Genomic DNA, 16,273 nt, shown 5'->3' with positions numbered 1-16,273 from the left:
GCCTTCAGGAATCTGAGTAGAAAGGCTTATCCCTCTAGTGGCCTTCTCCTTTGTCCTGCTTCCCTCAAATCTGTAGCCTGGGCAGAAATACCCAATTTTTGGAACATGTACCCCTGGCCTTCTGAGTACATTTGCGATGCCACTGCTGCTTGCACAATGGAGCTAGAAGGAATCTGACTGCGTTGGTCTTTGTTTGGACCTTCGCTGTTTTCCCTTAATTTCTTGAAATGTCAATTTCCTTAATCGTAAAACAGAAATAATAGTACACATCTCAAAGGGTTCGTCAGATTAAAGGGGTGTATTGCCTGGCACTCTGTTAATGCTCACTTAATAAATGCAAACTCATTGTTATTGTTTTTTATTATTCACGTTGCACTGTTATCTGTTAACCTCTGTTACTGCGCCAAACCATGAACAACTAGAGTCCCCAGCGATTGTTCTTATTCTGTGTATCCCAATGCCGAGCCCATAGTAGGAACTTATTACTTATGAGTAAAGTATCGCAAAAGGATAACTGAAAAAGTAGCGCCGAAGGAGCAAACCTGACTTTTAAAAATCTTTTTTTTAGTGGCCATCGTGTACATTATTTCACCGAAACCCCTCGACACCCGAGGAGGTAGGAGTTATTCCTATTCCGCAAATGTGGGTGTGTACTCTGTAAGTCAGCCTGCCTTTAGTGGCACGGAGCTCATAGGAGCCCGCATCCCGACCCAGGGAGCGGGATGGATTGGACAAAATTGGGAGCAGAAGTGGGCGATAGGAGGCCACGATCCCCTCCAACCGCTTGAAAATTTCCCGCGGGCTGGGCCAGCCTTGGGCACAAACCACACCCCTCTAGGAGTCCCCGCCCCTTACGCTCCCAAGCGCCAACCCGCAGCGAGCCAGGCTCCCGGCCAATCAGAAGAGGACTTAGGCGGGCGCTGCGGTTCAGCAAGCCAACAGGCTGGCGGCCGGAGCAGGGCTTGCCCGGGCGTGTTGGAGCTGCAGGTTCCCTGGACGCCACGTGCTGGCGTGAGAAGACTCGCTGGGCTTTCAGGTGATTTCGGGGACCATGCTGGGGATCGCGGGGTGGGGTAGGCTGGCGCGACGTGTCCCCGGCCACAGGGCCCCGCGCGGTGTGTCCGCCCCCGGCTTGTGGCGGGGGACGCCCGGCCGGGCCGGCCCGGCTCCCGGGCTCCCCAAAGTGCAGGCCTGGCCCCGGGCGCCGCCTGGCCCCCATCCCGCCCTGCTCGGGGTTCTCGGGCCTGAGTGGGCGGCGCTGGGCGATGGGACTCGGCCTGGTGGGCGTCTGCCCGGCCGCCGCGACCAGTGAGTGACCAATGCCTCAGTCCTTCCCTGGGTGAGGCCGGGCTCCTACACGTCACTCCTCGGAACGCCGGCGCCGGGGGAGATCGTGCAGGGCTCTCCTCTGTTCTCGTCTTGTGAACTTTTTAGTAGCACAGGGGATCTTATCGAGCCAGCTTTTCTCAAATTAGGGCGATTATTAGTATCATGGCAAGGGGGTGAGGCCGCGCACTCTTTGAAATACAGATTCCAGGCCCCGTTTCCACAAATGGCAGTTACGAAGGTGTGGGGAGTAGGCCTGGAAATCAGCCTTTTAAACAGACGCTTTAAACAGACTAGGTTGGGGAAGCCCCTAACCTAGTTCAGTGCTGGATTTCATAAACACTCGTTTATAAGTTAGGAGACAGTGCCTTGGTCCAGTTGATCTAGCTCTTTAGGGCCAGAGCAGGGTCTAGAACTGCCCACCTTCCTGATCAGCCAGCAGGTTGGTGGCCCTGAGGCCACTGGGAATTCTGACTTCGAGGTTCCTTTGGGCCTTTGCCCAAAGGCCTGGTGGCTGCTGATTCAAAGTGCTGGTTCTGGGCTGGAGAGAGATTTGTTTGCCTCACTGAAATACTTTTATTTGAGCAAAACTTCTCCTGAGCTTCCCTGAGCTCCATGTGGGAGCCCAGGATGAGGAAGGTGTCCCCTTGATGATTAATTGTTGGTTCTGACGTGTCAGCTATGTCAGGGCATGTAGAGAACTGCTTTCATCTCTTGCAGCACAGGGCCAGGGCCACAGAGACCTTTTTTCTCAGGGATCCTAATTTCTGGCTTCTTTGAAACCTTGCCAACAGTGTTAGGGAGGCCACCGACCCTTGTCCTGGCCTCAGCTCCTGACCTGTAGGGTCCTTAGCCATCTCAGAGAAGGGAAAGGGCCCTCCTCCCCTACAAAAGTCAGTTATTAGTGAGTCTCTGTCTAAGGCCTCCCCATTACTGGGCTGAGACAAATTGAGGTTCTGTATTTGTCAGCCTTAATATGTGACTTGTCAATATGAGGAAGTTGATTACAGTTAAGAGCCCTTTTAAAAATGAGAAGACTTCTTGGGGAAGGGTTAAGCAAGCAGAGGGAGGATAAGTCAGGATGGGTCACCGTGCCTCCCCCTGGCCCAGGCATCACCAAATGGCAGTTCATCTCCCCTCCTATTTCTCTTAGCCTCTGCTGCTATTGCTCAGATTCGTATGTTCTCCAGGTCTCTTCCTATATGGCAGTTGTGATCCCCCTCACGCTAAAACTCTAGGGAGATTGGTTCCCATCCACCTCTGGATTAAGGCCAAACTTTTACCACTCTCCAGGAACAGTTCTTTCTCACTGTCCACACTGCACCCGTCTCCTCTCCCCTTACCTCCTTGCTTTCCAATTGCTGCACCAAACTCCTTGCTTTCCCACAATGGATGTGCTTTGCCTCCTGGACTTTGTGTCTGTGTTTTTTTCTGTCTGGATGCCCTTCCCTACCTGGGCTCCCTGGTAGACCTTTCTGAAACCCTTCAAAGTGTCCCCTCCACTGCCAGGGCTTTTCTAACCTAGCGCTTCTGCTTTTTAAATACCTGGCCTGGTGACTCAGGCATGGGTCCTTTGTCCATTGCTCCCATCCTGAGCACACTCTTGTAAGTTCCTGACTATCTCTCTTCTGACCAAACCAGAGTTCCCTGAGGATGTGGTCACTTCCAGCACTGTAGTCCCGACAGTCTGGCAGATAGCAGGCCTGGTGTCAGCTTCTGGAGAGGATCCACTCCATGCCAGGTTCCGGGCTGGCTGTAGGGGAAGGGACAGAGACAAACAAAGCTCTCTACCTGCCTTCATAGTGCTCTGAGGTAGGCTGTATGTAACTGTTGACTTTGAAGAGTGCAGTAAATTCTCTGATTGTGCTGCCAGAGCAGAGAGGGGTGAACTTCTTTGCTCCCCAGTTAGACTGTAATTGTCCGGGGTCAGGGCTACTGTGCCATATTTCAGTGACCTCCCTAGGTGCCTTTGGGGCTCCCTCGCTTGACCCGCCGAGACCAGTATAGGGACACCACCTTGGGGTAGGAAAAGCCACCAGAGTGTGATGGGCTTCCCAGAGTGCAGGCAGAAGGTGGAGTGGTAAAAAGCGGACAGGGGCAGTTCCTCCAGCCAGGCCTACCTTGTGCCTTACGCCCAAATGGCATCAGGCTGAAGGTGGGCCCCTCTTCCTCAGCCCTGGGGTACTTTTTTCAGGCCTTTGCCCCTAACATGTCCACTGATTCCTCTCCATTCTACCTGGAGGGCTACTGTTCCACGTTCATGCAGACTTAACCTCTTCAGCCTGTCCTGCTTCCCTGGCACTTCTCACGCAGCCCTTCACACGCCTTCTGCTCTGTTTCTGTCTCTGCAATGAGACTCAACTCTTGGAGTCCAGGATCTTTCTTTGTAACTCTCTGCCCAGCTCTTGCCACAATTGGGAACCCAGAGGCCTCAGTGTGACATTGGCCTGTGCAATCCGGAGGATTGTTCCAGAAGGGCTTCCTGGAGGATGTAGAAAGGGTGGGGGGGTGTGAGTGGGAAGGGAGGCAGGAGGAAGGCCTGTGGGTTGGGAGTCCAGGCTGAGGCAGCTCTGGCCTGGGAAGAACTGGTTACCAACCATGAGCAGGGGTCTTCACCTCTGGGGGAAAGGGAGCATATAATACATGCCAGGAGGGAATTCCCCTGTGGTCCGGTGGTTAGGACTCGGCGCTTCCACTGCCGTGGCCTGGGTTCAATCCCTGGTTGGGGAACGAAGATCCCGCAAGCCGGGTGGCCATAAATGAATGAATGGATGGATGGATGGATGGATGGCCCGGATTCAATCCCTGGTTGGGGAACTAAGGTCCTGTAAGCCACGTGACCAAAAATGAGTGAATGAATGAATGAATGAATAAATAAAATAAAATAAAAAAGCAAATTATTAAAAAGGCAAAAGGGACTTCCCTGGCAGTCCAGTGGTTAAGATTCCGTGCTTCCAATGCAGGGTGTACGGGTTCGATCCCTGGTTGGGGAACTGAGATCCCACATGCCGCTCAGCCAAAATAAATAAATAAATAAAAGGCAAACAATAAAAAGATAAAGTCCTTTAAATATATATATATGTATATGTATATGCAGGGAGCATATAATATATGCAGTTTAATGGGGATTTGGCCACAATTCAAATATACACTAACCAAGGGAAACTTGGGACATGACACTCCTGACTCCACAGAAAATCCCTTTGTTCCTATTAAGAATAGTTGATTCAGGAGTTAAGGATGAGCAGCTAAATTTTATCCAGATGTACTAGGAAATAGCATTTTCATGAATACAGATGCAACTAAAATTGGTCACCTATAAAGATTTTAAAGGCTACATCAAGGTATATAGTCTTGACTAAAGACAGATTAATGAACCAAATGACTAATAATTAGTATTCTTATTAATAGGGTGGGGGAGGGAAGGATTGGGAGTTTGGGATTAGTAGATGCAAACTATTTTGTATAGCATGGATAAACAACAAGGTCCTACTGTATAGCACAGGGAACGATATTCAATTTCCTGTGATAAACCATAATGGAAAAGACTGAAAAAGAATGTATATATACGTGTAACTGAGTCCCTTTGCTGTACAGCAGAAATTAACAACATTGTAAATAAACTATACTTGAATAGAATTAAAAAAATAAAGCATGATTTTAAAAAATATATGCAGATCCTAGCACACATGGATTGTGCCTTTTTCTCTTCACAAGGGAAGGGTAGTAGGGCCATTTTACACGCAAAGAACCTGAAGTTCAATGGTTAGGTAACTTATACAGAGCTGAGTTACCCTGCTCTGTCTACTTCAAAGCGCTGGTTTTCTGGTGTGTTCAAAACATACTGGCTGACTTAGTACAGCAAACAAGATGAGGTTTTCCAGGCTACATCCTTCACTGTTGGGAAGATGCCGGCCTTATTGCATGGGATTTGCAAACCCATGTGAACAACAAATATTTCCTGTGGCAGTGGTGTGTGACAGCATCTCTTTACAACCCAGCGTTCAGGGATGGAGAGCTTGTGGGAGGTACCACAGGAATCTGCAGCACTATAGGTCAGGGCTTTTTCTGTTTCTCTTTTAGAGTTGAGCTGGTTAACCAGCACACCAGTGCCTGTAGGCTTCAGTGATTAAACTACATGTCCAACTGTATTTAAATGTTTGTAGACAGTGTTGTGATGAGTGAATTAGAAGAAAGGCATTTAATAGATTACATCATTTTAGTTAACCCATACCAAAAATACAACTATTGTGGCCTTCCTGTGAAATATTTTCTCCAGGTTTTGCTGTGGGTCTTGCGTTCACATTTCATAAAGTTTTTGTTTTTGTTTTTTTTTTAAATAGGATATCATATATATGCCGTTTCTGTAACCTTTATTTTCTCATAGCCATACCTCTAAAATGTTTTGATGCTAATGGTATTGGAGGTAAGCTATGGCTTGGAGGTTGAGAGCATGGATTCTGGGTTCACATCAGCCTTTGTCTATGTATTAATCGGGCAAGTTACTTAACCTCTGTGCCTCAGTTTTTGTACCTGTAATATGAGGATAATAATGCTTTGTTCAAGTTGTTGGGAAGATTGAGTGATTCCATGTAAAGTACTTAAAACAGTGGTTTTGCAGGTGGTATCGATTGTATGAGTGCAATTATTATTAACATAGGTCCTTGACTCCACCTGGGATGCTGAGGCAAAGTGTAGGGCTCTGGGGCGGCCTGGCAGTAGAGCACTGCAGGGAGGGAGGAAGAGAGTTGGAGGGGCAGGGCTGGCCTGGGACACTCCTCACCCAGCCCCTCTGCCCTATGTGTTCTCTCCCCAGGCTGCTGCCCTGTTGGCAGATTACCTCCCAGACCTCCCTTGCCCTGAGCGGTGAGCTGATTAGGATGGTGGCCCGGGAAGCTTCTGAGTCTGCCCAGTGCCTGTGCCCTTCCCTGGCCAGCCTGAATGCCAAGGATGTGCTTCGGAGGAAACACAAGAGGAAGAGCCGACAGCACCAACGGTTTATGGCCCGGAAGGCCTTGCTGCAGGAGTATGGGTTGCAGAACACACCCCCGGAGCCAGGATCCTCCCCAGGCACCGAAGCCGCCAGCAGTGTGAGGCAGCGTCCAAGGGCTGAATCTGGAGGTGCCCAAGGCAGCAGAAAGCCCACCCCCAGAGAATCTACTGGGCCCTTGCCCAGCAAGTGCGTGGCTATCGACTGTGAGATGGTGGGCACGGGACCGCGAGGGCGGGTGAGTGAGCTGGCCCGCTGCTCCGTGGTGAGTTACCACGGCGAGGTCCTCTACGACAAGTACATCCAGCCTGAGATGCCCATCGTGGACTACCGCACTCGCTGGAGCGGCATCACCAGGCAGCACATGCGCAAGGCCATCCCCTTCCAGGTGGCCCAGAAAGAGGTAAGGGCAGGGCTGGGGGCTTGGGGGCAGTGTGATGGGCTGGGAAGAGCAGCCCCGGGCCTGAGTCAACACTTAGCCACTAGAAGCGAGAGACCATTGGGAAGTTACTTAACTTCTCCAAACAGTGGGTTTCCTCTCCATAGAAAAGGGTGAATAGAAATCCTGCCCTACCTGCGTGGAAGGGGTGCTGGGGTGTCCCACGTGATAGTGTTTATGGAGAGGCCGCGCCAGCTGTAAGATGCGAAACAGCTTCTTTTCTGTTATGAAAGCACTATGTGTCTGCCTAAAATTTGTAAGGCCCACAGTGCTGTCACCTTCAGGTGTTAAATGTTTTGGTATTTTTTTAATGTTAGTTTTTCATTGCTTTGAAAAAAATTAGTGTTGGGACCACACTGACCAGGAATTCCCAAACGTCCTCGAGCATAGGAAACACCTTAATCCTTATTAATGATCTTGGATCCTTGTCCTCAGATCCCTCCATAGAGATTCTGATCCTGCAGGACTCTAGGCCTTGGGAGGGCTCTGATGTGTGTGTTCCTAAAAACCGTCATGCTGTGTAAACTTGCACGATAAAAACCCCAGAGCTGATGGGGAAAAGGGGTTAGGGACACAATGCCCAAAAAACTTCATTAATGACACCCCAAAAATAAAAAGATAGAAACCTAATAACAGTGGGAGCACAGTTTTGCACAGGTTGAGTGGTTGAGAAATGCGTAAATACAGCACTCTGCCTTGAAAGACCTGGAGCGCTCGGGGAAGTGGGTGTCAGGGGGGTGGCGGCTCGCACTGTGGGGGGGGTTGAGAGAATTACCTGAAGTCAGGAAGTGGGAAGCCAGGTGCGGGCAGCGCGCTAGTGAACTGCGCTGGCTGGTAGACTTGCAAGGCGTGGGTGCTTTCTGGATTCCCCAGTGGCTCTGCTCAGCTAGGTGAGGTTTCTGCATTCACTTTCGCCCTTCTGTTTCTCAAGGGCGAAATTTGCATTATTCTCAAGTCACATCCTAATATCAACCGTGTTGGAACATTTTTCATTTTCAAACCAAGCCTTGTAGCAGAACTACTTAACATTTCTGGTTTATTCTTGGGATGAGGTGCATTTAGGAAATACTAATATAAGTCATCTTGTGTCTTCCTTTTTCACATAAGATACACCCTAAGGATTTCTTTCAAAAGGTTATTAATCAAGCAGGTTGATCAGGAATAGAAGCAGCAGGAAGGGAGGTAGGTGGTGAACCCTCCAGCTCCCTGTTGCTTCCCTCAGCCTGCCAAGAGCTGGACCACATTGGATCTGCCTGGACTTGGAGCCAGTGTGGAGTGTGCTGGGTGCCTTCCCACCACGTGGCTTGTGTTGGGGTGTGTGTGTGTGTGTGTGTGTGTGTGTGTTATGGGGGGTGGTGACTAGAGTGGGGTGGCCCGTCCCTACCACTAAAGTCTAAATGCACCTTATCCATATGCCGTGAAGGCTGAGTTTAGCGATAAACCATGCGTCACCAGCAGAGGCAGCTGTGGGAGGCTGGTGGCGGGTGATAAGGAGATGCCCATGGCCCTGGACATGGCCTCCCTAGGGCCTGAGGACGGCGGGAGGCAGGAAAGAGAGGCGCGCATTGTGTAGCTGGTGAGAGCTGAGCCAGAGAGCATGTTTTGACGGTGAGAAGCGGGAGTCCTGTACAGCAGAGGGGCAAAGGGATAGAATCCTGAAGATAAGGACCGTTCCATTAATGCTGTAAAAGCTGCCGTTGGTGATACGTCTCCAGTGCCTGGCACAGTTCTGGGACTTCACCCTGACACCCTCCTGTGTGCTGAGCTGGCACAGAGCATCACTAGTCCAGGCAGACATGGTTCCTGCGTGTTACCATGAGCTCACAATGGGGGGCAGCCGGACAGGCCACGCGGAGCTGAATGTGTGCTTAGAAAATGTGGTGAATCCCCCGAAGGAGAGAACAGCGGGGGTCCTGATGGCGTTGGGGGAGGCCTGCTGATGTGTAAGCTGAGACCTGCCATGAGAGGAGTTGGTGGGGGTGGGGGGTGCTGGGGGGCTGGCGAGGTCTTCCGGGCTGAGAGAGAAGAGCCTGTGCTGGCAGGAAAGAGTGCTTGTATGGGGTCACTTACCCATCCAAGAGCCCCTTAATGCTCACTACCACCCCACCAATGCTGTCGCCAGCTTTCCTGTTTTGCAGATGTGCGGGAAGCTTAAATGGCCCCCTGATTATAGCAAGTAGTGAGTAGAGGGTCTGGATTCAAGCTCGGGGCAACTTGGTTGACAGTGGAGCCCGTGGTCGCCCCTCTGCGCTGCCTCATTCCAGAGGGGTCCCCGCACCCACTGGTCAGGGTGTCAGGATGTGTCTTGTGCCCGCCTGACAGTGGGGCCTTCCCGACTCCTCCTCTGTTCACAGATCCTCAAGCTCCTGAAGGGCAAGGTGTTGGTGGGGCACGCCCTGCACAATGACTTCCAGGCCCTCAAGTACATCCACCCTCGGGGCCAGACCCGGGACACCACTTATGTCCCCAGCCTCCTCAGCCAGCCCAGCCTCCACGCCCGGACCCGTGTCTCTCTTAAGGACCTGGCCCTGCAGCTGCTGCACAAGAAAATCCAGGTGTGTGGTGCAGGGGGGCGGGGGAGTGAGAGGGCCTGGCCTCCATGCTGGCCTGGCCACGGACAGGCCGTGGGCTGTGCCTCCAGCCTGCCAGTCCCAGTCCTGGGGCTCCCGCATGTCCACACAGCCCTGGGTTTTTTCTCTCCGTCGCCCTCCTTCCCCAGTGCTTTGTGACAGCCAGCCACACCCTCCCGGGCTGCTGTCTTTCAGATCTGTCTCCCACCTAGTTCCTGGCTCTGTCCCCACGCTTGCATGTAGAACCCCATCTCCTGCAGCCTTCGGTCAGGGGCAGCTGATCACTCTTGCTCCTGCTGTGCTTCACATTCATAATTCCATCTGCTCCTCAAGGCTTTGAAGCAGGGATTTTTTTTTTTTAAATAAATTTACTTATTTTATTTATTTATTTTAGGCTGCATTGGGTCTTCGTTGCTGGGCGCAGGCTTTCTCTAGCTGCAGAGAGCGGGGGCTACTCTTCGTTGCGGTGCGTGGGCTTCTCATTGCGGTGGCTTCTCTTGTGGAGCACAGGCTCTAGGCACACAGGCTTCAGTAGTTGTGGCACACAGGCTCAGTAGTTGTGGCTCGCGGGATCTAGAGCTCAGGCTCAGTAGTTGTGGCGCACGGGCTTAGTTGCTCCGCGGCATGTGGGAATCTTCCCTGACCAGGGCTTGAACCCGTGTTCCCTGTGTTAGCAGGCGGATTCTTAACCACTGTGCCACCAGGGAAGCCCTGAAGCCGAGATTTTTAACCGGGTTTTCTATTTGAGGAAACAGGCTTCAAGAAGCTAGGCTTGTGGTACAGCTGGGATTCTAGCGCTTGTCTGTGTGACTAGGACCCATGCCCTTCTCGCTGGACCAGGCTGTACACCCGCATTCTGAGAGTATGCATCTCTGGGCCAGGACCCAGCCCGGGCCGCTGGGCTCCCACCAGGACTGCAGGCAGTGATGCGTGGGCTCTCGTCCGCAGGTGGGCCAGCACGGGCACTCATCGGTGGAAGACGCCGTGACGGCCATGGAGCTCTACCGGCTGGTGGAGGTGAAGTGGGAACAGCAGGAGGCCAGCAGCCTCCAACCCCACCCTGAGGACAGAGAGCCCGACAGCAGCACAGACATGGAGCAGTATATGGAGGACCAGTACTGGCCGGAGGACCTGGCCCAGGGCACCAGCAGAGGAACAGGAGAGGCACCGGGCAGAACGGAGTGAGGGAGGGGAAGCTCCACTGGAGAGCGGGGACCAGGAGAGTGGCTGGGGCCGGATGCCACCAGTGTCCCCCAGGGCCTAAAGTGTTGGGACCATCTGCCCACAGCACAGTCCCCGATTCTGTGGTTTTGCTGATGGCACTTTATAGGCACCATGAAAATGGCGGGTGGGCTATAGCTGCTTGAGCCTAGCAGGAGTAGGGGATGTGCCGGCAGACTCCCCACCCCCAGGCTGTGCTCTCTAAAGGGATGATCTCTCCCTCCTTGGGGGTGGGTGGGGTGGGTGTCCCTATTCAAGAATTCCCTTGTCTCGCCCCAGTGACCTGGGGTAAAGCTCTCTTCCTGTTGTCACCATCTACCTCTTCCTCTACAGTCATTTTCAGGAGAATAACTACGCCCTGAAGCTACAGAGTTAAGGCCACTCAAGGGTCATTTTGTCCCTTTCTCTCAGAACTGGAACCCTGGCTGTAGCCATCGTAGGAGCTGCCAGGCTACAATGGAATAGCAGAGACCTCAGCTCGTGGGGAGCTGGGTCTTCACTTGCTCGCCACCAGAACTCACCAGGCACTATTCTGGGAGGAGGGAAGGCAGATGAGCTTTGGGTGGAGACTCGCATATGTATTTTGACCCAAGTCAGGCATTCCTCCTGCCCACCCAGCGCTAGGCTCTCTTAAGCAAAAGTCTGAGAAACAAGACAGCGGTTTGAATTCTGGGACCCCTGTGCAGAATTGCCCACAGGGATCTTTATTTATTGAGAGCAAGGCCACGGGTCTGTAGGGGGGCAGAGGGCGGGTCCACTGGGGCCGGGCCGGGCATTGACAGCTGTGCAGCTGTTGCACTCGGGTGGGTGTCCCCAATCACTGGTGGTTGGGTTTTCTCCAGATTTCTAAAAATGTTCTGTGTCAGGATTCATCTCCTACCCCTCTTTCCTTGTTTCCTAAGGGGCAGTTTGGGGGTATTGGGGTAACCCGGAGCTCAGGTCACACAGAACCTTTGAGCCCCATCTTTGTTCACTACTCAATAGCTTTGAGACTCAGGCAAGTGTGTGACTTCACTCTTGAGTCTGTTCCCTCATCTGTAAAATGGGGATAATAACACCACCTACCTCACAGGTTGTTAGGAGGATGAAGTGCTGAGTGCTTGGCGCAGTGCCTGGCGCCTAGTAAGCTGGACCGGCTGTGTTTTCTTTAAGGATCAGTGTTGGGCTTTCCGGGTAACACCTGAACACGCCCTCAGGTTGAGTGGCTTTGACCCAGACAGGACTGTCCTCGTGGCTGTTCCAGCAGGTGGGGCACAGGCTGCTGAGGACAACTCAGAGGTTCCGGGCTCTCACCGTTCCCCGTGATGCTTGGATTTCACGTCAGTCTGAGCAAAGCAGCAGGGCCAGGAAGGGAGAGACACTGAAACCACGCAACTGCAAAAGCAGGGCCGCAGATTGCTCTGGGAGCTGGCTGAGTCACTGACCATGCCTCGCCTGGCTCCAGGACTTTGTTCTAGGTTCCTTAAACATCTGTAGCTGACGCCACACTCACAGTTGAGAAGTAGCTTTGGTTCTTTGGTCTGTGGGTTGAGGAAGGATGGAACTGCTAGCAGTGGGGAGATGTACTGGGTTTAAAATCAGCTTTGTTGTAAAACCTGGAAAAAAACTCAATTAGAAAGTGGGTGAAGTGGCCTTTTCTTTGAATTCTTCAGCTAGGGTGGGAGGGTGGCTTGGGGGAGGGATGGTGGTGATGCTGGGGCGCTGAGTCTTGCTGGCTGCTTTGACCTTTGAGGTGGGCGGCTTTCAAGATGATGCTTTGGGATGTAGCAAGAAAATACTACAGAATTTATAATTTATTATTTTTTTCCTTTATTTTTTTTAACATCTTTATTGGAGTATAATTGCTTTACAATGGTGTGTTAGTTTCTGCTTTATAACAAAGTGAATCAGCTATACATATACATATATCCCCATATCTCCTTCCTCTTGCGTCTCCCTGCCACCCTCCCTATCCCACCCCTCTAGGTGGTCACAAAGCACGGAGCTGATCTCCCTGTGCTATGTGGCTGCTTCCCACTATAGTTTATTTTTGAAAATCTTATAACTGCCCTAGTATAGAGCACAAGTTTATTAAACTTCTTTCTCTTTGAAGGTACATACTCACTTTTTTTATTTTTAAAAACTTTTTTTAGTTTTAAATATAAAATACACAATATAAAATTTACCATCTTAGCCATTTTTAAGGGTAGAGTTAAGTAGTGTTAAATATATTCACAATGTTGTGCAACCTGCCTCCAGAACTGTATTATTTTGCAAAACTGAAACTCTATACTCATTAAACAATAGCTCCTCATTCCCTCCTTCTTCCAACGGCAACTACCGTTCTTTCTGTTTTTATGAATTTGATTAGGTACCTCATGTAAGTGGAATCCTACAGTATTTGCCTTTTTGTGTCTGGCTTATTTCACTTAACATAATGTCCTCAGAGTTTGTCCCCGAGGTTGTAGTATGTGTCAGAATTTCCTTCCATTTTAAGGCTAAATAATAATTCATTTGTATGTATATGACACCTTTTGTTCATTCATCCATCCATACATCAACAGACATTTGGGTTACTTCTCCCTCTTGGTTATTGTGAGTAATGCTGCTATGTCTCTCCAGGACCCTGCTTTCAATTCTTTTGGGTATACATCCAGAAGTGGGATTGCTGGACCATGGTAATTGTGTTTGTTTATTTATTTATTTTTGGCCGCACCGTGGCTTGCAGGATCTTAGTTTCCCCCGACCAGGGATTGAACTCCGGCCCACAACAGTGAAAGCTCAAGTCCTAACCACTGGACTGCCAGGGAATTCCCTGTGTTTCATTTTTTTGAGGAATCTCTATACTGTTTTACACAGTGGCTGCACCATTTTACATTCCCACCAACAGTGCACAAAGGTTCTAATTTCTCCATATCCTCACCGACACTTGTTATTTGTGGTCTTTTTGATAATAGTCATCCTGACAGGTGTGAGGTGATATACCTCATTGTGGTTTTGATTTGCATTTCCCTGATGATTAGTAATCATCTTTTTCACATATTTATCTTTTTCACATATTTATTGCTATATAGTTTATTTTTAACACATTCTTTTTTATGTTTTAAAAAATGTATCCCAGGGCTTCCCTGGTGGCTCAGTGGTTGAGAGTCCGCCTGCCGATGCAGGGGACACGGGTTCGTGCCCCGGTCCAGGAGGATCCCGCGTGCCGCGGAGCGGCTGGGCCCGTGAGCCATGGCCGCTGAGCCTGTGCGTCCGGAGCCTGTGCTCCGCGACGGGAGAGGCCACAACAGTGAGAGGCCCGCGTATCGCAAAAAAAAAAAAAAAAATGTATCCCAGGGACTTCCCTGGTGGTCCAGTGGTTAAGAATCCTCCTTCCAATGCAGGGGACACGGGTTCAATCCCTGGTTGGGGAACTAAGATCCCACATGCCGCAGGGCAACTAAGCCCACGCGCTGCCACTACTGAGCCCGCACACCTCATCTAAGATCCCGTGTGCTGCAACTAAGACCCGACACAGCCACAAAAACAAAACAAAACAAAACAAAACAGTATTCCATAGCACAGTTTGACATGTTTTAAGTTGAACCATATTAAATTGCCGATATTTGACTGAGGTGTTTCCATCTGTGGTATATAATTTAGAAATTCACATACACATTTTAGGGGTACGTGACCAGCTGAGGTTGGAGACAGTTGAGCTGGATTTCAAAGGGCAGGTTGCCTGTAGGGAGAGGTATCTGACCCACCGTTATGATTCATCCACTCGGCCTGTGTCCTATGCTGGGGGTTCAGAGAAGGCCATACAGTGGCAGCCTTTAACCTGCTACAGGCACTGCAGGTGGGCCAACTGGCAGGATGCGTGTCTTGTAAGGCTGAGAGGTTTGCCCTGAATGACTCACTTTCCCCCTTACCCAAGGAAATTTGTGGATTGGTCTGGCCAATGAGTGACACCAGTTAAACCTGGGAAGCATCCCCACTAGGAAATCCCCATCCCATCCCCCTGGCTGGGGTCAGGGATTCCTCTCCTAGGCTGTTACTCGCCAATGTTTGTGTCCAACCTCAGAGCGCACAATACATTTGAAAAAATTCAGTGTGATCCAGGCAGGGTTCCAGGTGCAAGTGGGAGGGGGAACAGTAAGTGAACAAGTCCAATATGTGGTATCTCAGATGGCATCAATTCTTATAGAAGAAACCTGGGAAGGGGATGAGGGTGTAGATTTAAATAGAGGCCAAGAAAGGCCTTGGTGGGAGACCTGAGGGAAAGGGAGAAAACTGGATAGATAACCTGGAGGAAGAGCTTTCCAGACTGGCACAGCAAATGCCCAGGCTCTGGGGACAGAGAAGAAGCCAGTGTGCAGGAAGGAGGTGAGAAGGGGGTGCTAATTGAAGGTGTGGGACAGGGGCTGACCTTGTAGCACGGCTGTACATCTCCTTGACCTGAAGGTGCAGACCTGATTATACCCCTGCTAACCCTAGGGCTTAGCACGTGATAAATGAATTATGGAATGACTGATCTCTTCTGAAGGAGTCAACATGTGAACACACGGAAGGCCATCAATTTAGGTCAAAACCTAAAAAAGAGTCTTAGATTGGATAGTGGTGCAAGATGAGATTGGAAAGGCAGGTGGGACAGATGTAAGAGGGTCTTGGGGACTGCGTGGGAGTTGAGGTTTATTTTTTTTTGGACAGCAGGAAATCACTAGGTTCTTGAGCAAAGTGCCATGACAGTGTAAGAGATTCGATTTTGGAGAACTTAAATCTGGTAAGATTTGAAGGATAATTTAGAGCAGGGCGTGAAGATGGAGGTAGGGCAGGTGAGGACTGGGGTAGGGTGTGGGTAGAAAAGGAGAAATGCAGAGAAGACTGGAAGATGCAGGTTTGGAGTTGACCACGGAGCAGGTTTAGGACCCGTGGGGAAAAGAATCGCAGGGGTGAGTACGTGTTCTGCCTGAGTCCTGAGGTGGCCAGTGGAAGAGAGGGGGTGAGGCCTGTAGTGGGGATGTTGATGTGGGCCGATCACCAGAGGGTGCATGGGGTCCTACGGGGACTGTAGAAACAGAAACCTCCAATTGGATCTTTAGGGGGTTACCTTTTCAATGCATGTTCATTTAAAGTAAGGGGAATTTTGCTTCATCTCCCCCTAAATCAGGGTGACAATCCTTTATGCATTTGAGAAACAAAAAATTCCCAGACAGCCTGAATTCAAGAAAAAGTAGCTCATTCAGAACGGGAACCCCAAATAACCTCTTCTAACTCAACTTCCCACCAGTTGAGCGACAAACAGGAACAATGACTTATCCTTTAAACGTATGTCAGTATCTGGTTTTCTTTTTGAGGTCTGTTAAATGAAGCTGGATGTCACTTGGTGAAAACACTGAGAACCTGGGGAAATTCCTTTCCAAGCCACAAATCTTTGTGACAACGGGGGGCTGTCAGATTCAGCTCCACAGCTCAAAGCTTGTTCCATATGGATCTGGGGTAGGAGGCAAGATGGGAGCGCTCAACTCACCACAGTATATAATGGACAATTTCCTCATTAAAGCTGATTCTATTTTTGCCCCGGATGTAACTCATTCATTTATTCAATAAATGTTGAGTGCTCCCTATGTGTTAGGAATTGTTCTAACGGGTCAAAGTTCTAGCTTGGGAGAGCGTTGCCCCTGGGAAATATGGCCGGGCTGGTGGGGCTCCCTCCAGGCCTGCTTCTCCTTGTCCTCAAAACAGTGTCAGTCCAGCTGGAGGCAG

At 50.4% G+C, this 16,273-nt stretch overlaps 1 protein-coding gene across 2 annotated transcripts; it reads left to right on the top strand.

Moving 5' to 3' along the window:
* The first annotated feature begins 925 nt into the window (after positions 1-925).
* Positions 926-16,134, top strand: AEN (apoptosis enhancing nuclease). Of its 2 annotated transcripts, XM_004284361.3 has the most exons (4): positions 926-1,036; positions 6,143-6,719; positions 9,110-9,310; positions 10,274-16,134. In XM_004284361.3, the coding sequence occupies exons 2-4, from the start codon at positions 6,207-6,209 to the stop codon at positions 10,508-10,510; spliced, it is 951 nt and encodes a 316-aa protein (XP_004284409.2). In that variant the 5' UTR covers positions 926-1,036; positions 6,143-6,206; the 3' UTR covers positions 10,511-16,134. The 2 variants fall into 2 exon arrangements, with proteins under 2 accessions (XP_004284409.2, XP_049562983.1); XM_049707026.1 differs by lacking the exon at positions 926-1,036 and having other exon boundaries at positions 4,758-6,719.
* The last annotated feature ends 139 nt before the right edge of the window (positions 16,135-16,273 follow it).

The sequence above is a fragment of the Orcinus orca genome, chromosome 2, assembly GCF_937001465.1.
Source record: "Orcinus orca chromosome 2, mOrcOrc1.1, whole genome shotgun sequence".
NCBI lineage: Eukaryota > Metazoa > Chordata > Mammalia > Artiodactyla > Delphinidae > Orcinus > Orcinus orca.
The sequence above is the reverse complement of the archived record's forward strand: the minus strand, read 5'-3'. Positions and strand labels throughout refer to the sequence as shown.